General features: G+C 37.0%; 2 protein-coding genes across 3 annotated transcripts in view; one reads left to right on the top strand and one right to left on the bottom strand.

Annotated features, from left to right (window-relative positions):
* Positions 1-8,787, top strand: part of LOC142345648 (mannosyl-oligosaccharide 1,2-alpha-mannosidase IA-like) — a 62,791-nt gene extending 54,004 nt beyond the window's left edge. For both annotated transcript variants that reach the window (XM_075397826.1, XM_075397825.1), the window contains 2 exons: positions 6,656-7,024; positions 7,536-8,787. In XM_075397826.1, coding sequence (XP_075253941.1) covers positions 6,656-7,024; positions 7,536-7,921 — 755 coding nt within the window. In that variant the 3' untranslated portion in view covers positions 7,922-8,787. The remainder of the gene's footprint in view (positions 1-6,655; positions 7,025-7,535) is intronic.
* Positions 8,788-9,687: 900 nt separating this feature from the next.
* Positions 9,688-20,940, bottom strand: LOC142346141 (bile acid-sensitive ion channel-like). The gene is made up of 4 exons (XM_075398648.1): positions 20,907-20,940; positions 17,860-18,076; positions 17,333-17,514; positions 9,688-10,313 (listed from the first exon to the last, which is right to left on the bottom strand). The coding sequence occupies exons 1-4, from the start codon at positions 20,938-20,940 to the stop codon at positions 9,937-9,939; spliced, it is 810 nt and encodes a 269-aa protein (XP_075254763.1). The 3' UTR covers positions 9,688-9,936.
* Positions 20,941-21,189: the final 249 nt, after the last annotated feature.

Below are 21,189 nucleotides of genomic sequence, written 5' to 3'. Positions count from 1 at the left end.
CCACCAACTTAGCTCTCCGGGTTAGAGTCTTTTCCTTGAAAACTCGACACTCCCATAGCCGGTGGTTACCTTTGCATACAATGCAGCGAGAGTAAGTGTTTGTGGAAGGAGATGGCATTTGCTTCTTTGTTTCCCTGTGTTGTGAAATTGATGCAAACACTTTTGAGGCTGTTTTGATCTTGGTTACTGAAGTGCTGTTATCTTCAGGCCCTGCCTTGGTTGCGCTTTTTTTCATAAGATCATGTGCCTCAGCCTTTTCTTTATGCCAATCGTTAAAGTCGAGGAGGGTATGCTTAACCCAGTGCTTCTTAACCGTAAAGAGCGACCACGACTCTTTCATGTATGATGGTAACTTCTGTACCGCTTGGTTAAGTAGGGAAGCGCTCTTCAAGTCAGCATCATTTGATAGTGACTTGAAAACCCAACGAGGCTTGATATGGCTGCAGAATAGTTAATGATGTTATCACTATTGTGCATTTTAAGAGGCGGAAAGTTGCTTAGTTTATCCAAGTGTGCACTTACGACTGCCTGTGGCTGGCCAAATTTACGTTCTAAAGTCCTTAGTGCATCCTTGTACATTAAACCACAGTAAGCAAACTCGGCGATTGCAATCTTTGCGTTACCGGTGACGAGTGTTTTGAGGTATCTCAATTTAACGTCATCAGTTAGCGATTGCGAGTCAATCGCGCTTTTGAATTTACCATACCACTCGTGCCATTGTAATGGATCGCCATTATACTGAGCAAGTTTCCATTCTGGCAAGGGGTCATTTTTCTTGCTGGTTATTGCATCAGCCAACTCCCTAATCAATAACGCATTTTCTGCTATTGAAGAGGCGGGCGCAGACACCTGCGGACCACTCCAACTCAACGGTGTGGGCCCAAAATGAGGATTTGTTGGCTGAAAAACCGGAGTGGCTAGACCAGGTACAATATTACTTGTAGTTGCGATCGGGTTTTCCTGTTGTGTGGCGGATGGTGATTGCATATCAATCAAAAGGGGTGAATTGGAAAATATTTGTCGTGGAAAATTCGTAACTGAAGGTGCGGTATGTGCCTGTACATTTGGTGCAATATTATTTACGGTATTAATGTCTTGGCTGACTATTGATGGTCTTTGCTGTGGAAACCGCCAATGACTCATATTTGGGACAAAGTTTTGGCCAAGAGGCATATTAGGCATATTTGCAGGGGGAGCAACGGAACGTACGACTTTGTGTTCATTGTTCGTATTATTTTGAAAAGTGTTGTGGACGGAAGGTTGATTGATCAAAGGGGCGTGTGGGATGGGAGCAGTGAGGTTAGGTGCGAAGACTGGGTTCGGAATGGGAAGGTCATTAAGATGAGCGGGATCGGAGTTGTGCTGTTGAGCGTTTGGACTTGGTGGGGCGCTTGGGTGCAAGGGAACGTTTATTGCGGGGGCTGGATGATTTGTTGTCGGAAAAGGAGGAAGAGTGGCGTTTGGTGCTCGGGTGACAAAATTAATTTGTTTTCAGGAGCATACACGCTGGACCGAATTATTCTTAGGCAGACTTGATGTTTCAGGTCCCCTTGCTTGTGAAAATCGAAGTTGTGCGTTGGGAAATAACGCGGATATTTTTTTTGATTAACTTGCGGTGCGAAGGGCTGTGGTGGAATGGGCTGTTGAATGGGCGGTGAAGAAGCCCCTGGGGCGTGCACAGAAGGTGGGTGACTATCCGCAGTTCCTTGGTTAGTTATGCGGAGGCGGCATGCCTTGTTGGCCTGTTTGATCCATTTGCGCCCTTAGGTGCGCCTGGTACAACGCCTGTGTGTTAGCAGCAGCCAAAAAATTTTCAGGTGGGGTATAATAGGGGTCAAGTTGCTGCAAGGTCTCTTTGCTTAAATTGTAATTGCCTCGACAATTTTTTGGAATGGAATGCCTTGAAATTTCAGTGTTCTGACTTTCCACTTTTTTGCCGTTGTTGTGGCTAGCACTTTCTGGAGGGTCAATCGTAACCTCTGGTTCACTAGTTTTCTCCTCATTGTTAAAACTTAAAGCAAGTGAGGTGTTGATCCAATCTTGGACAGCCTTTTCACTTCTCATTGAGCTCCTAGCGCTTGCAGTTGTTTCAGATTGGCTACGTTTAGAAACGGCGTCCAGCAATTCGAATATTTGCAGAGTTGCCTCTGCCAACCGTTTCCTGTTGTTTTCCTCCAGTTCATCTAATTCCATTTGCTTTTTCTGTTTAGCAAGGCGAATGGCTGCCTCATTCTGTTTTTCAACTTCTTCGCGCTTCATTTTAGCAATTACATAATCATGTTTACGCTGACTAGATGTTTTTGACGAGGCCATAAGTGGGGGAAGTCTAGAACGAATGGAAGCCCTTGGTTCCTGGAACTCACTCACTTTATCATCAGCAGAATTGATGTAGTTTCGTGCTGAAGCGAGTATCTTGTCGTTTTTAGTTGTCATTGCCTCCAAGTAAGACCCTAATGAAGGAACAAGTGCACTTAGATCCTCTGTTTTTCCGGCAAATGCAATCAGGTCCTCATTTTTGTCTACAACAGTCATAAATGCTTCGTTGCACTTTGTTACTAGGCGTTCAACTTAAACTCGCCTATTTTGACTATTTATACAATAAACGATATCTTTATGTAAAGCATGTAATTCAGCTTCACGCTTTGACCTGGCAGCGTACAACTTTTTGACCTTTTGTTCGGGACTATAAGACATCACGATGTTATCATTTCCAAAGACCAGCAAAACCACCACTGCACACGATTATCTATTATATGCACACCCCAAACATACCAAATCCACGCAAAACAAACCCAACGCAAAATGCACCAAACACAGCACACTGTAGACAGTCTGTAAAACAGACCTCCAATGAGCAGGAAAGGTCGTCGAGCACACAGTGCCCAACAGAAACAAAAGTGGAGCGCTGAACGCTATGCGCTCAAAGCGGAGGGAGACAAAGGACACACGGGAATTCGAGCGTGGAACGCGCGACGAAACGGAAACGTGACGGCCGGGAAGTCGGGCGAGCAACGCGCGACGCAACGGAAACGGGACAGACGAGAAGTCACGCGAGCAGTGCGCGACGGAAAAGAAACGGGACAGACGGGAAGTTGAGCGAAAAACGCGCAACGCAACGAAACGGGACGGTGGGAAATAACGGGAGGGAAATGAGGTCGTAAAGAACTATGTTAGCAGACCACAGCAAAAAAACTCAACCAAACAACCTAGCTGAAACTCCAGAACAAACTTAAGTCACACCCTAGGAAGAAGGAGGGAAGCTACTGCAAGACAATCTAGCATAGTTCATTATGGGGCTTAATATAACAACAAATTAATTTAGGGCAAGGCAGTAGTACACTAAAAGGATGAAATGGTCGAGAAATTTACTAGCCGTAACTCCAGAATAAGCTTAAGTCACATCCTAGCAAAACCCAAACCACAACAAACAATCAGCATACTACCGGTATTAAACAAACTACAGCAAAATTGAATAAACTACAATAGTGTATTGTAGACTAAGACAGTTGGAAAAGTCAAGAAACAATCCAGCCGTAACTCGAGAATAAACTTGAGTCACACCCTAGAAGGCAACGAGACCAAACCAACTAGCGATCATACGGGTACACACAAACATACAGCAGCAAAATCAATATACTACAACAGGAGGGCTAGTAAATTAGTAAAGTTGAAAAGTCAAAGGACAATCCAGCCGCAACTCGAGAATAAACTTAAGTCACACCCTAGAGAGCTATAAGACCTAAACAACAAACCAGCATACTAGCATAATCAACATACTACAGCAAAAACAACAACATACTTCATCACATATGACATACTACGTCGAAATCCGGAAAAGTAGCGGAAGCAAACGGAAAGCAACGTTTTAGGAGAGCGACGTTATTGAAAAGAAAAACGGAACACGGAGAATTGAAAAGTTAAAGGACGAAAAGGACGCGGATGAAAAACGGTACATAGACGAGCGATGAGAAAAATTATGGGAACTCGATAATTTTTTGTAGGCCGCAGGTTGTAAAAATATTCACAACTTTTTCTGTGTATTGAGTTTCACTCAATTTACGAACCTTCTTGTTGAGAAAAATGATTTTTGACAAATTTGTCAAAATTTTCTGCTTTTGTCCAATTTTTTCAAGTTTCGGTCAATTTTTGATTGCAAGTTCTTGATTACGGAACGGTAATCCAGTAAACTGGACGGTTTTAAGCTTGAAAAAACGGTTAATCAATATTCGGTATTGATTTTCAAGAGTTTTTAGAATTGCATCAAAATTGACCAAATTGAACAATTTAGCATAATGTTTTCTCGATTTTCTATGTCAGAAGTGATTTTTTGATATACGAACCGACTGTATCAAATTTTTCGAATTTTTGGTAAATCAGACAAAAATTTTCAAAATCGATGTTTTTTCGTCCCAAAATTAATGTTTGTGGGGGCTTAATGGTGACCGATTATCTATATTGTCAGCTGATACCGTTAAAGATCTTGTTAAGGCGCTATCTCTGAAAATTTACCAACAGTGTCCGTTAGGGGTTGGAGTTTGCCGTCTAAATTCAATATAAATTTACAGCAAAAATTTTGGTTGTGTCTTACAGTTTCCTTCTGGTCCAATGCGAGTCTTATGTTCGTACATTGTCATCTTTTTGCGTCGTCACTTTCGCTAAGTCAGTGTCCTATTGCATCTAGATCTCCACTCGGTCTTTTTTCTGCCTGGAGATCCAGGAAGTCGCTCGCCACTTTTGTTCACAAAATACCAGGCTAGTTTTCCAGGTTCGAACATTGGATAGTGAGTTTGGTGCGGCGCATCAGCAAAGAGGAATTCGAAACGGAACTTTTTGAAATGCGTCTCGAACGATCCAGTTGCTTGGCGAAATGTCTGGCGGTTTCGCTCGTATGCATGCAGACACAAATTTTCATGACCCGATCATCTGCGCAGTAAAGTTGACATCAGTTTGCAGACTAGTTATCACAACAATTAGTCTAACAATAGTAGTATGGCTTCCTGTTTGTTAATAAATTGGGTCATGTAAAAAAGGGTTGTCCTTTGTGTTCAGTTGGAGCGGCACCAAAAACGTAGCTGAGAAGTAAAACACTGTACCGATAAGGTTTCAATTCAACTCTATAATCGACATATAGCAACGTGTTATTAGCATATAAGGCAATGTGTAAGTAATGCGTGAGCATTAGGACGTACAAAGGAACAAGTGGAACTTAGACGGCAAGATTTGTTCATGCTCATTTAACAGGTTTTTTCGTCTGATGTCATTGACGTCAAATCAGTTCGTATTCATTCAGCAATTGTCTAGAAAACCTAAAAATGTTAAACCGAAAACCGGCTTAATCGATACATATAGCGGTTATATTTACTTAAAATTAGGTTAATTGAACTTTTTCGCAACTTTCTACGTATATTAGAACGTTTTATGCTCATTTAGGTCTTATTTGGAACGATTTCTATACGCTTTTTAAATACTCGAATCTGATTGGTTAATATTCTTTCATTTACTACGTAACAATTGTACCATTTTTGTCTGACGGATTTGACTTTTGTTCTTGAGAAACAAGATAAATTGGTAAAGACTGATGGCGTTAAGTTCTTCGGAGCCTTATGGGTCTCTAAGTGCAAGTTTAACCGAAACTTGTTAGGAAGGAAAATCGTTTTTTGCGGGACAAATTTGGGTGGTTTTTACCAAACTTGTCAGGTCTTAGCATTATCGAGCTTTATATTATGGCTGTGCTCTTTATATGGGATTCAGGGAATCAGTTTTAATAGTTGGCGAAATATTGAAATTTGAGCAAAGAAAATTGAATAATCGGAAATTAATGAAAAGTGTCGTCTATGATGACTGAAACGCCCCTGTAAAGCTTTTTTACTGATGCTTGAATAATAGATGCTCTCTTTGATTGCCTATTTCTTCTGACAACTGAATATGATGAAGGTATACACTATAGGCTTCTCTTTACATTCTGTAATCTATACACAGTTAGTCTTGCTCTTTCATGCATCTGTTTCTTAAATAGCACTTTTATGGGAACTATTCTGCCCCCCCCCCCCAAAAAAAAGCATATAACTTTTACGTACCCCTAGGAGCACGTGCTATATAACAACACGTAGTTTTTTAAGTGGGGGAATAAAAAACACTGGGGGATAGATCCCTATTCTGTTTATCAGAGAAAATGAACTGCTCAATCACACTAGAGTATTAGCAACTGCAATAAATGTTTTTCACTAAAATTATATGGGTAATTATTGGTAATAGTCGTGGCTCTATTCCTTTCCTAGAGCTCAGGCACTTTGTCTCATTGATCGGAGAATGGCCTCAAAAATTTTTGTAGCTTACAAAGAATGTGCTATACTTTTTTCAAGCACAATGAATAAAAAGTAAGGGATCTGAAGCGCCAATGCTCTGTGGAACAAGAAAAAAAGTTAGAAAATAATTGATCCTTTTAGTAGTTATGGAGATACTGATAATGATTTTCATAGCCTCCTCATAACAGTTGGAAAGTACCATTTTCATAGCCTCCTCATAACAGTTGGAAAGTACCATAACAATCAACATAAACCTTAAGCGTGTAAATTTTTATTGTAGGCGGTCATATTGTACTGGCCTGGGAGGCGGGACTTGAGTTTGTTTGGCATCTTACTGGTTCATGTTTTAGCCCACTACTCTGTCGGAGCCTTGGGTGATAGCTTTTACGAGTACTTAGTCAAAGGGTGGTTGTTGCATTCCAAAATTGACTCGGAACAGAGAGTCATGTACGACTCAGCAACCGCCGCCATCAAAGAAAAAATGGTGCAAAAGAAGGGCGATTTCACATACGTGGCCGAGATGAGAGGCAACAAATTAGTTCATAAGATGGATCACTTGGCATGTTTCGTTGGGGGCATGTTTGCCCTAGGAGGGTATTACGGTATCCATGTTGGCAGGGGAATGGAGGAGGGTGCATCGGAGTCGGAGAGGAATCGGGAGTTTTTGGATTTGGGAGCTCAGGTCACTGCCACATGCCATGAGAGCTACACCAAAACAGGTCAGATCAACCTCTCTGCGTAATGACCGCGTTCATTCTGCAACAGTTTGATGTTTGTGTTTTTTCAATGATTATAATTCTTTATCTAAGGTAACAATTGTAATTACTGAGTAATAAAGTTTTTTTTAATGATTCGAATGGAAAAAATTGAACTGACGACGCCTCTAGGGTATTACTGAAGCAAGGAGGCTCCGAGATGAATGGTTTTTGTGAATAGTTTGAATTCACTTTTCACTCTGAAGCTATCAGAGACTGAAACTATCAGTGTTTCAGAATTTCCAAAAGAGCATCTCTAAACTTTTAGCACTTCTTTATATACCAGGTGATCAGAATTTTTTCAACTCACTTGATTGTTCATCAGGAAAAAGAAATGTCTGCCAAGTTTTAACTCCAGAGCCTTTCCCAGATCTCAGAAAATGCCGTTTTTCGAAACGCGTGGACGTTAATAGAGGGCCCGCTAGTTCACTATGAGCCTATATTAGTTACGTCATCTCACGATTTCGTATTTCAGCGACAAAAATTGGACCCGATTCTTTCCACTTCGAGGGTACCAATGTAGCCACGCCAACGAAAGGCAATGAAAAGCAGTACCTCTTGAGACCCGAAGTTGTGGAGTCTTATTTCGTGCTTTGGCGCACTACCAAAGATACCAAGTACCGAGAGTGGGGTTGGGAAGCGGCACAGGCGATCGAGAGGCACTGTCGGAAAGAGGCGGGCTACTCGGGTCTCCGAGACGTGACCAATGCAAACACAGCCGCTGACGACGTGCAGCAAAGCTTCTTCTTAGCCGAGACTCTTAAGTACCTTTACTTGCTCTTCTCCGATGACACCTTAATACCCCTGGACCACTGGGTGTTCAATACAGAGGCACACCCAATTCCAATTCTTCCGTCTTGATTGTTGCCTAGATAATTAATTTTGCTCGCTATTTTGTCTCTTTTTTTCCTGAAGCAACAGCTTTTAACGCGATGTTAACGATTACTATGATTAGCTGGTGATGATGTCATAGACGTCAATTAACGGTAGTAGAATTGAAAATATGCCAGTTTTTTAATCAGTAGAATTGAAAATATGCCAGTTTTTTAATCACCACCTGAGTTTCAGATATCTTATAATGACCCGCCATTATTTATCAGTGTCCAACTGTTAAAGCTAAATGTCGTTAAAGCTGTTGTACAGGATTATTAGCGCACTATTCCGAATCTAGAAGGAAATTTAATTTCTAGTCTAGTAATTTAGTGCATTAATAACTGTATAAAATAACAGGTGCCAGTATTGAATTAATTGTAAATTTGATTGTAGTTCATGAAATTGATATAGAAGAGGAACTTTTCCAGCCTTTCACCGGAAACAACTGTTTCCTTACAAGTCTAATTTTAGACCACTGGAATAAAGCAGGTTTGAGAATGTTTTCGGCTAAATGGAAAAGTTGTTCAATATTGTTTTTGATATAGTATTCTAGAAAATATCTCTCGGAGATGTTTATATTTAGCTTACTAATGACTTTGACCACTACATTATGTCATCGTATATTTTTCATCATTTTATATAGTTGCACTCGCATTTGCTATAGTAAAAAAAACAATTAATAATGTACAGTTGGTTCATGATTCAGATTGCTATAAATACGGTTTGTTTTGTATTTTTCATGTGTTCTATTACATTTGATTATGAAACTATCTCATTATTCTGCAGTTGAATTATTGAGAATATAAGAACTGTTTCTCCCACTTTTAGGAAAATGAGTATTATTTGAATTTTATCGTCTCGTCATTTTTAAGGTTTTGAAAAGTGCGGAATTTGAAATTCACCAAGTTGTTAAAAGCAACCAGCTGTAAGCTGGAAGTTATCGCTCAGTTGATATAAGGTCCAATTTAATGCGGGTTGTTTTGATTAAATTGTTTTTCAAGTACCACACTTCGAACATTCAAAATTAATACGACGGAGTTTAAAACTCCAATCAGTTCGTCTCGTTCATTTTGAAAGTGCGGAATTTGAAACTCAAGTTGTTCAAAACAACTATCTGAAAACTGAACCTAAACGGCCAGTTGATGGATGTGGTTTTGTTTCATTCCGTGGCGAAGAAACAGTTCAAATCTATGAAGAATAAATTGTGCTTGTAAAGTGCGAAGTTCAAATTGTGTCACAATTAATAAAACTGTAAAAGATACAAGTTTGCAACATGTAGATGAAAAATGTATCTGAGCCCGAATTGTAATTGGAGTTTACTTATCATACACAGAGTTGCACTCGTATGTTGTTTCAAAATAAGATTAATTGAAGAGCTCGCTTCCAAATAATCTGAATCTCTCCCATTAAGAGACCTGGTCTGTAATCTCTGAAAATATCAAATCATTCCTAAATCGAAACAGCATATGTATGTTAAGTACATGATTTCATTCTGTTGGCGTCTACTTGTCAAATATATTGAGAGTAAAGCGATCTAGTGAACTCCAATGTGATTTTTTGGCGCTAGTTCTTGGTGAAATCAGTCTATAAGATTACAATTATGCTGGGTGATGTTCAATCCAATTTCTTCGACAAATATCATAAATCGTTTTTCCCTTAACGACAGCTATTTAGGAGATATTTATTCGAGTAATTCGAATTTTGTGATGTTGAAACCAAATTATCTTGATATTTTTTGGGAAATTTGGTCAGTTTAGGTTTGGTAAGATCTTGATGCCTTAATATGGAATGATTTGCTGGGAAAACTGGGTGCTATTTGTTTCGGGAATTTGGATCGGTGAGATGAAAATAATTCAGTAATATATTGTCATGAACAAGCTATATAGAATAATTGTCTACTTGGACATGCGTGTATTGACTGCCTTGTTTTGAATATTCATCATTGAAATTGGTTATTCTTCTTCATCAGTTGTTTTTTAAGGGCACATACCAGAGTTGTGTTTTTAAATCGGCTGGTTAATCTTAGTTTTTAGAATAACTATCTTGAAGCATGTGTATATTGGGTTCACAATAAATTCGGCCAGCTCGTAAACAGTCATCATACTCCCTCCAAGCAATAATCCGAGAAGACCTCCCATTGCACTGCTAGCCGAAAATATCTCATATTTGGGATAGATGTTTGTATGCTTCACTGTCAAAGAAGAGAACTGAATTGTCACTTCTGCGTAGTTTCTCCGCATATACTGATATGAAACGTTGTTCGTTTGAGTTATTGCGCTTTGCAAATTTGCGAAAGATTGGCTGGGAAATTTTGCGGAGGATATGTCTAGATAGTATTTTGTGAAACTGCACTGAGGCTTGCATGTAGCCTGGCATTGTCCTGAAGTAAAATTTGAATTCAATTGTTATGGAAAACGGGCCTTCAGAAATCCCGTTTAAAGCTATTTTATAGCTCACAAAGCTTTTTATAGCTGCGAAGCTGTAAGCTGAGCGAAGCTATATTGCGGTGCTCTTGGTTTTTTTGCGACTCGAAGAGGAGTATTGGTTTTCTCTCGGTTTTTTTTTTACAGGAAGTAGATTTGTTCACGCGGCATTTTGACCTAAAAGCGAAAGTGAGAAAAGCTGTCTTGGTGAACAGATATTCGCTAAGCGAGAGAAGTTTTTTGATCATGCGCTGCGATTAGTGAATGACTTTTTGACTTTGAAAAGTAGTTTTTGACTGAATTGCACATATAGATGACCGTTTTTAGCCGTTTTTTCATCTAAGTGGCCCAATTTTTTTGCTTTTAGTTTGGTTTCTTGTAGAAATAAATTTTATTCGATACTATATTGAAATGTCAGCCTCGGAAATTGATACCACAGTGTTTTGCAGAGCCTGAAAATGCGTTTCAAGTTGAAAATTGACATAATTTTTGATTTTTTAGTTATTTTTTGGCTTTTTTTGATATTAATTTCTTCATTTTTGGATCTTTTAACCGTCTTTTTGTCAAAACTCAGTTAATATGGCAACTTCTCTTTGATAATTCCTATACTCAAGGCCTCTTTCTACCTCGATGTAATTTTGTTTCATAAAATTGTACATATGCTAATCCGATTTTGGTTGTTTTTTTTCGATTTTCGTCAGTTTTTCGTTTGTATTTTGGTTGTAATGGCTAGAAAAGTTTTTTTATGCAACATGAGGGACTTTAATTTCGTTTCAATAAAGATTCAATCATTTTTTGGCGTTAAGTTTTGAAAAAACAGTTAAAAATTTTTTCATAAATGCAGTCTTAACTTAAGTTCTTTGACCATTTTTTTGCAAGATGTTTCAATATTTCGTATTTATGAATACTGCTTTTTCCTATTTTTTGTTCTCTTCAGGAGGATAAATCTTTGTGTCGGATGACTAGTTATCTTTTCTAGGTCTTAAATGCTGAACAATGAAATGTATTCGTTTTTCTTGAGTTTTTTAAATTGATTTTCAACTTTCAAAAATCAAGAATGTCTTGTTACGGTGTTCCTTACATTGTGCCCATATTTACATTCTAGTTAGTATCATTCTAGCTTTGTCCTGACACCTACTTTTGTTTTCGGTTTATTGATCTTTTCAGTTGTAAAAAAATCAATGATTTCTGGTATTTCTTGGTATTAAATAAAACGATTTTTTGCCTTTGAATATTCTGCTGCTTATGTCTTTTCTATGATCAATTTTATTTTTGATTTAGAATGAAATCATGTTGTCTAGCTTATGTACAGGAAGGAACAGGTGTGTGTTGTATTTTGTCTTAATCGCAGTTTTTTGAAGTGTAATTATAGGTGTTTTCTTGTTCTTAAATTTGAGCTTTCTTTTTTGAAAAGATTAAACTTAGTTTCTAAGATCATTATCTGCCGTTTGCTTTCGCGATCTTTTTCAGATTAGAATCTTGAGTTATTTGAGGGCTATTGATAACCTTGTCAGCTTTTTCAGACTATCAGGTTTTTGACCACCTTAATTATTTCGGATTTTTTAACGTTACCAAAGGTTTTCAATAATATAAAATTTTGCTGCATTTTGTTTCTCTTGTTGACAGTGGTTTGTTTCAACCAATTTTAGAGCAGACCTGGGGAGGTAGTGTTTTAATAGTTTTATACAAAAGGTAGTGGCTTCCGTTGCAATTACGGTTTTGTTAGTGAAGTTCTGACGCTTCGAGTCGCTTCCGGAATTCTTCCGGCTATGTTTTTTGTTTCGTCGTCTGACGCTCTTTCGTTTTACATTTGTTCACACAGCAAAGTTGAAAAAGTCAAATTTTCTGAATGACTTCTTCCTCTCACTAACGGCATTCGCGCGTGTGATGTCATTTCTCACTCACTTTAGCAAAAGTTTTTTAGGTTATTTGCGTGATTAGATTTTGATCATACGTGACTTAGCTCACTCAATAAAATGACTTTTGCACTTTAAAACTTAAGTTTAATTTGAATTTGTTTAAGGTCAAAGGAACTCATATTTGCAGTAAAGGTCCCTAATAAGAGGCTTCTGTAGAATGAATTTTAACAAGCGTTATTAGTTTATCGCTGAATGTTTTTTACCTAGTTTTTTGAGCGGCGTCGATTTTTTCAATTTAGATCTATCTGTTTCTATCTATTATATGGCACGCAGGTCTATTCTTTCGCAGCTATTCCGGCAATCTGCCGGCTATGTTTGCATTTATTCGGCTCATTTTAGTCGTTCCTTAACCAGAGGACCAAAAGAGCATGCTCTGCTAGTACAAATGCGCACCGCATTTAAATTTCTGAAAACTCATGTATTTTCGTCCTCAAAAACGGGATAAACAAGTAGCGTTCGGAGGGCAATAAGTCACCGAGCAGCTCTCGTAGAGCCTTTCGCCTTACTAGTCTCTAAGCAGCCGATTCACCGAAACTGTTTTAAGCAGACATTTTCATGGTATGAGGGGACGATTCTTAGTCTTACATGTATATCTTACATAAATTGGTACAGCTAATATGAATTGGAAACCTGAGAAATCATCTTATCCCTTTGGCAGTCTGCGGTGTACGTTTCACTGAAGCTAGCTAAAACCAATGTCATCTCACGCCAGTCGTTCAAAATCAATACAGAGACTTTTTGAAAAGTTTCAACTGGTAGTTGGGACGCATAATTAAAAAAATGATTTTTTGGCTGTTCTATAGCTGTTTTTGTCAACAACTCCTCTTATTTCGACCGGACTAACTAGTTTATTTTTAAAAAAAACTTTGAAGACGTACAAAGACCAGTTTCATGCAGTGAACATCAAATCAACTTCACTGAAAATTTGAAGCTGAAAACCTGTTCTTAACATATTTTTGTTTTTAATAGCCGCCCTCATCTCAGCAGGCTATTATAGTGCTTCTATTTTTTTTACTTCGTCGAACTTTTTCGCTTTACCTTTTTGCCGCCTTTTCAGCATTTTGCGCGAAATCTTTTGACTTCTCCAGGCTAGTTTCTCTCATTCTGCTAAAAGTGAATTTGATCATCAGTTGCTCAGCAAAGCAATTCGAAATGAACAGAGTCAGAATAAAAAATTGAATTAGAAACTGGATAAACCCATAAAGCCCAATTTTAGATGCCCGCTATTTGAACGTCGTTCCTATAAGTCTTAGTTACCATCTCTTATGCTTATTGGTATTGATAGTAGCCCCTGTAGCCTCTCTCTAAGAAACAGAAGTACGTCATGTTCAACTACGAAATGGCATCAAAATAAATCGGACTTAAAAATGTTTTTGTACAAAAACCATTTTTTCGATATCTTCTATTCTTTCAATCACAATCATGCCTTTTGGAATCAACGGCGGCTATTTTCCGGCAATCTGCCGGGTATGTTTTATTGTCAGGACAGATCTCCTCTGGAACAAGGAATTAGAGGTATTTGAGAATCAATTTAAGATCCGTTTTGAGATCTCTGTATTTTTGAATGCTCTTCGAACTGATCTTTTCGTCTTTGAGCGGTTCTGTAATTTGAATAATTAAACAGCTGTTTGTATTGTGAAACTCTCCTATTAAGAACAACGTTTTCTCTTGAAAGAAGCAAAATTTTCTTTTCATTTTAGTTCATAAAAGATTTTTGAAGGATACTGTTTCCTAAAAATTACTTAAAAACTCTTTCTTATAATAGTGACAGGGCCGCAACATAAGTTTTATTGACAATCAATGTTTCTATGCGCTATCAAATGAGAGCCTTTAAGGATCATTTTTAGGGGTCCAGCACGTGTTAAAAGCAGTTAGTCGAATTGCAAAAACTATCCGAAATTCTGAAAAAGTAATAAAAACTAATTAAGATTTGCTGCGAAATTCGGTTTTGAATATGTATTTTGCTAAATAAATCTAGCTGTTGACAAACACATCTGCGAGATTTAAAAAAAACGCTTTGACCGGTTACGCTCACGGGAAATCAAAATTACAGAGTAATGTCTCGCGCGCTTTTGTGGGTGTACTAAGTTTGTAAGCGTTTGAAATGTGTGTTTTGTTTGTGTAATAGACAAAGAAAATGAATTGAGAGTTATTTTTTAAAAAAATTTTACGCACAATTCAAGAAAAAATGCAGAAACTCCAAATTCTGGAAAATTTTTTCTTATGATGTAAAATTTGCTACAATTTGCGGATTTGAATATGTGAACAACCAAAAATCGTTGTTTTTAATTTTCCCTGATATTACGTCTACGAGATTTTTAAAAAGAAATGCTCAAGAAACTTCAAAAACAAAACTTTTCGAAAAGCTTCAAAAACATCATTTTAAATGTTAGTGTCGATTCACCACTACCGATACGATTGTCTGAAGACATCTACAAATAATTATCTTGAAAAATACAATCAGAGCTCAGAAAAAAGATGATGAAATTTGAACAAAGATGAGATGCCAAAAAGAACATTATAAAATTGTTTTTTTTTGTTAGTCCGTGTTTGTACTTTTTTTGCTTGTGTGTATGCTTGTGTGGGTGTATATATGGGGGTAGGTGTGTAATGTTTGTGGTTTGTGTGTGTAAGAGAGAAAGAAAGAGAAAGCTATGTTGAGAGAGTTGATTCCTTCATATGTCAGAAAAAAATCAGAGGCAGTGCGCAAACAGTGTCAGCAAACATGAAATAAAAGAAATTAGTTTATATTTGCTGTAAATTGCGATATTTGTCCAAAAAAAGCTGTTTTTTTAATCTCACTGACGACATATCGGCGAGATTTTTTTTAAAAAAATACTTTTCCTTTCATGCTCATGATAAATCAAAATTAATAAAATTTTTTTAAATTTAAATTTTTTTTTCAAACTGAGTGTTTAAAGTACTCTTACCGACACAAATGCCACAAAAATTCACGCGCATTATTTTTGAAGAAAAAAAGACATAGGAGCTAAATGAACAGTGACAAACTTTGAGTAATGTCCCTTTGCCAAAACCAAAGTTTTTTGGTTTTGGTGTTTTCTGTTTGAAATGTGTGTGTTGGCTTGTGTAATTTTCCCCTTTCGATGTTGTTCAAATTGTACTACACTTATTTTTCGTGAATGTGGTGAAGTGCTTTAGTTTTTTGTCTGCCGAAAAAAGACGGCATGTGTTTGGGTTCAAACAGTACAAGTAATTTTTTCCAATGCGTATAAATTGTTTTTGGATACCCACAACGGTTTTTCTGACAATTTTTGCTACCTTAAGAGGTAAGGTAGAACATTTTGTGCTACACACAGACTCGCACGTCTTGTTCCTCTTAGCATGTGGTATATTTGTAGAATTACAGGAACATTTACAAGCTCTTTGAATGAAAAATGTTTATTTGAATCAAAATTTGCGTTGTTTGAATTACTTAATGGCGAAACACTTAATGGCCAAATTAGTTGAGAAAGATTTGAATTTTGATGAAACAGATCGTCAACAGTTTTTGTGGAAGAAATTTACAATAGGCTTTTCGTGTTTAACTTGAACTTTCATGGGAACATTTAACTTGAACAATGGGAAACAATTGGTCGCTACTTATTTTTATTTTTTATGCGCCCCTCTCATAATTTTCATTTCAAGTAAAAGTTTTTCTAAACTACAATAAGCTGGCGTCAGTCGGCTTTTGATATCTCGAAAATTATAAAACGTTTCAATAGATTAAGATACCAATGTGTAAAAATTTTCTATTCAAATTAAATTTTTATTCCGAGTGTTTTTCAACACTTCCAATTACTACCAAGGAATGTCTCAACAACATCTAATTTATCGTTTAATTTCGTTCCTTCACCGCTGTGAAAATATATTCTCGACTTGAATTGTTTTCTTTTCTGACTGTTTAAGCAGTGACATTCAAAACCAAAAATATTTGTGGTTTTCAGTTTTAGCTAATTTTTAACCTAAAAAGAGTTTTTATTCTCAGACGAAGTTCAAAGCAATTATATAAGTCCTGCGTTTTTATGCATATTTTTGCGACCACTTTTTCATCTGACCCTTTTAATTTTTCGCCCTCGAAATGGGGATAAACAGGTAAAACCCGGAGGGCATTAAGTTGTTGAGCAGCTTTCTTAGAGCCTTAATGGTCTCTAAGTATGCGATTCATCAAAACTGCTTTGAGAAGACATTTTCAAGGCGTCAAAGGCGGTTCTTAGTCTTAAAAGTTTGATCCCCTCAGTCTACCGTCAACGCCGTCTGGTTCAAATGTGACTGCTATGACTTTGCTTTTGATATAGTTTTTCCTCATTTGGTCAAATCAACCCTTTTCCCTCGCAAATTATCCTATTTTAACCACTGGGTTTTGCATTTTTAGCTGGAAACAAACATAAAATAGTTCTTTGGCTGATTTTCTCTTGACTTAAAGCGTATGTGTTTGTTTGAATTTTAGTGAGTTGTTTTGCCCAAGGTTCACCAAACGTCATAACCTTGAGTTTTTTTTGTTCAGTGGGACTCGACCAACCCTTTTGGTTTTGATTAGATCCATTAGTATTTTTCTGTTAACCTTAGTTGTTTGTTTGAGTTTACTTAAGTAAAAATTGATTGTCACAAAATGTTAAATAGGGTTTGGCGTGGTAGTAGAGCCGAACAAGAACGCATTCTTAATGATTTACTTGTTATGGGCTAAAAATGAACTAAAGTAATGTTTTCACGTGTCGTTTGTATTATCATACAAGTTTTTAAGTGATCTTGTACTCCTTTATGTTTCAGGAAAGTCGGACTTAATCAGCTTAACGAAATGAGCATCCGCATTTGATATTACGCAATATCAAATTTTTTGCGATTGTTTTACTTGTTAGAGTAAGAGTAGCGAAAGTTTTAAGAAACCTAATGACTGTATCGTTTTAACTGAAGGTGCGGAGTTCTCTAAATAAATAATTATAATAGTTTCACGTGACTGAAAACCCTGTATTTATGGGGTAATTTTATACCGATTTTGACATTGCGACTATACCTCTTGCTTCACACACACTTATGACTGCTGAGACAGAAGAACTTACGTAATAATTCCACATCATCAATCTGACACATTGTCATGGTGGCAGTCGCACATTCCAACGTGTCATTAGGGAAGAATGACTGAGTGAGAGTGATACAGTCACATGTTTTGAACTCTGTCTCTGTGAAACACTCACTCACACACAACATGTGAGCATACCCTTTGTCATAGTACTTTAACTCACTGAAAATACAAAAAAAGGCCATCATTTGCTCTAAAAGCAACATACATTGCTAATTATTCTCAAGTCTTCAATCTTACTTTTAACAGAAAAGCTTTCAGAAAGCAAGGACAGTATTCAAGTTAAGGTTTTGCTGCCCCAACAGAAATTTCAGCAGAATTTAACATGAGTTTCCTGTGACTGCATTCAAAATGGTGAATTTTTTGAAGGGTTTTATAAGAGCTATTTAAAAAATTACAGTTTTTAAATAGTTTTTTTACAGTTTTTTTACAGTTTTAAAAATTACAGTTTTTTTACAGTTTTAAAAAATTACAGTTTTTACAGAATTACAGTTGGAAAAAACTCACTTGGTTTTGCCCTCCTCAATACACCCAGAGAACCCACTCTCATCTCTGAATTTTGTTGTAGTTAAACCCACTTTGTAGCTTCGTCCTGGTGCAATATCGAAAGAACAAGTCTTATCCCAAGTAGTGAGAACAGAGGTCGTTGGGTCATACAGATATATCTGCAAGTGGGATCCACCTCCAACATCCAGGAACCCGATTCCTTGGTCTAACTCAAAGTCTGGAACATCGAATACCTTAGATGCCCTGGTTTAGGCTTCGACTTATGAAGATACCATGCTCGACCCAAAAATTGTATCAGAGGACCATGCTCGAATCAAATAGTCAATGAAAAGACTTACTCAGCTTTAGTGGTCGTATTTTTTACTGCTAGGCTTTAGCTCGACCCAATTTTTTGTTGCAGGACTTCGACTGGACCCAACAATTAAGCCCGATCATTCAAAATTTTCAGTGTTCAAGAAATTTTAATGAATACAGAAACTTTGCTACTGTAAATGTCAAAAATTTTAAATTTTGAGGACCGAAATGAGTAAAAAAGAAAAGATTAAACTCATTTGATTATGAAATGAAGATCGTTAAAGGTATATTAAACAGTTCCATTCAGGTGCATATATATCTCAAAAACCAATTTTTCTAGAGATTCTTGCCAAAATTTGATTTGTTTTCTAGGCTTGACTGCTCTTTTGTCATGCTAGTTCGGCATTGCTCCTAGATTCTTGTTTATCCACGCAAAAGGTGAAAGATGCGAATAAGCAATGATAACTAACACCAAAAAATCATCTCCACATTTGGAGAGACGCTTGCTTGACCAATGAAGAGAATCGTGCTCGACATTCTTAAAATCCTTATCTGCAACTATGGAAAGACTTTAGCTCGACTTAAAATCCTTGCTGGACGGTGTAATTACAGTCAACAGTGGACCTCCCACCAGAATTCTATTTTTTTTCCATAAGTTGAGGACTAAACCATGGAAATTCTTTGTTTAATACCGGCGGATGTTCTATTTCTGAGTACGTTTTCCCACTAGTTCTTACATGCTTAGTTTTTGTGCAGCCAAAAGTTGTTAGTTTATATGCAATATTTATATTAGAACAAGAATAAAAAGAATAAAGAAATACAAGAAAATTTAGCGGGTTAGAAGTCTGTTAGTCAACTACAGATTGGAACGACTAATGCTGCTCTTTTGCGGATGCGCAAAATCAATAATTATTACTATCCTGTAACGTAGCTTCGCAGCATGATTGAACGCAAGAACGACAGTTAAGAAGTATGGCAATACTGAGAACAACACAGAAAGCTACTCCTAATGGAAAAATATAAAAAAAAACTAGCTCCAAATCAGAAAGTTTTTTTTAAAAAAGAAAACAACCATAAAAATTCTTTAAAACATGAAAATAATCAAATCTAGACAGTGTTACATTCTATTACAACGCATTATTCTCTGATTTGGTGTTAAAATTCAACTCACTAACAGACATTGACGCTGACGCTTCAAGATCTGTTGAAAAAATAGAAATGCGATTAATGCGAGGAATAGAAAAAATAGATGCGATTAATGGGAAAAAAGCTGACGCAATTGTATAGCATTAATATATGCTTTAGACGAATGGACGGGAAAAAGGGAATTTTGGCAGATTTTAAAAGTTTGAACAATGACCCAGGTTTTCACCTGGACTATTGAAAAAAAGAGTGAACGGCCCTAAAGCCGTATAAAACGACAATTTTTACCTAAATAAACCGACTTAAGCTAAGCAAAATAGCCCATTTCCACAATCCAATTTTTCTCAACTCATCATATCGTGCTGAATCCATAATCTAATCTGTTCGTTTATCCTGAGACGCCCCCTATTAATATAACAAACAGTTGGCATGGTCCTTAAAATTTCTCGGCATGAAGAATCTTTATAAAAAACATGCTGCAATTAATACAATGTGTATTATTACAATGTGCCGCAAAAAGTACATTTCCTTTGTTTCATAATTAAATTTTGAAACAACTGATAAACGTTACACTAAAATCATATCTTACAAGATGAAACTTGTTGGAGCTAATCCATCGATTTCATCCGCTAAGAACGTTTGGAATAATACTTGTTTGCGACAACTGATTTGTTTTAAGAATTCAATATTTTTGTGTATGCTAGTAACTTTCCAACGGCTTTTTTTAAGTTTTGCCCCATTAAACTAGCTTGCATTTGCCCTGCTTTTGATGTTGCTTTCTGGATGTTTATGTATCTGCAAAATCAAATTAAGACACAGTCGCCTATTCAAAACTGGCCTTTTTGTACCTATGAAAATAACATGCTCGACCAATAGTAGGTCCAATAAATGGTATGAAATGACAAAGCTTGACCTTTAAAGATACTCTAGCTTGGATAATACACCACCCGGACCGAACTCCAAGAACGATTCACTACTGGGCACGTTAAATGCAAGTCTTTCTAAAAAAATCAGTGCTGAATCATTACAATATCAACTGTATTATTCATATAACATTTTCATTGCACTTGGCAACTTGATTCCAAAGTCAAAACTAAGTGCCACGATTTCGGGACAATTACCCCGGGTGCTTGTAAAACACTCCACAGCTATCAAAAACAGGTCAATTTTAAAATCAGTATGAACGCACATCTGTCAGGTACAAAAACTGACATTAATCAGTGCTTGAATCAGTACTGATGAGGCATTGCATTTAGACGTGCCCAGTACTGATTGGTACTTGGAGTTCGGTACGGGCGTGTATTTGAAATCATTACCTTCGCTCTTTTAAAAACTTAAATCTAGACCTGGGGAGCCAAAAAATTCAAAAATTTGCAAACTTTTTTCCTTATTTGAGCACTTCGATCATTCAGCTCATATTCTTAGCCTTCCACGTCTTAATCTCGTTTTTTTCTTGCTTGTTGGAGGCAAAAATGAGCTGAGACCCCGAATCGAGAGACAAAATTTAATTGTTCCAAATTGCCGATTTAATCGGTTTTATGTTTTTTACAAGAAAAATTATCCACTAACCAAATAACAGTCTGAGTTTTTCATTATTTAGCCCAACTCGCCTGTCAGGAATTGTGAGTTCCCAGCACACTCCATTCCTTGTTGATACTCTACTCCACAACTGGTCCACTAAACAGTTTTTTCCCTTCCATTGGCAAAATTTGGTCAATTCTTTGTATGTTGGTGACACAGCAGTCAGAATAGTAGCAAAGTCGTAATATTTCATCCCGTCATCCACAAAGTTGGGATCGTTTTTCTGTTCGAAGTGTTGACCCAATGTTGGGCCATATTCTGCAAAAGTATAGCTTCACATAATTTGTGTTCTGAATTTTTAAATTCTGACTT

Source organism: Convolutriloba macropyga, chromosome 9 (assembly GCF_964194025.1).
Source record: "Convolutriloba macropyga chromosome 9, txConMacr16.3, whole genome shotgun sequence".
Taxonomy (NCBI): Eukaryota; Metazoa; Xenacoelomorpha; order Acoela; family Convolutidae; genus Convolutriloba; species Convolutriloba macropyga.
This window is presented reverse-complemented; position numbering and strand designations above follow the sequence as displayed.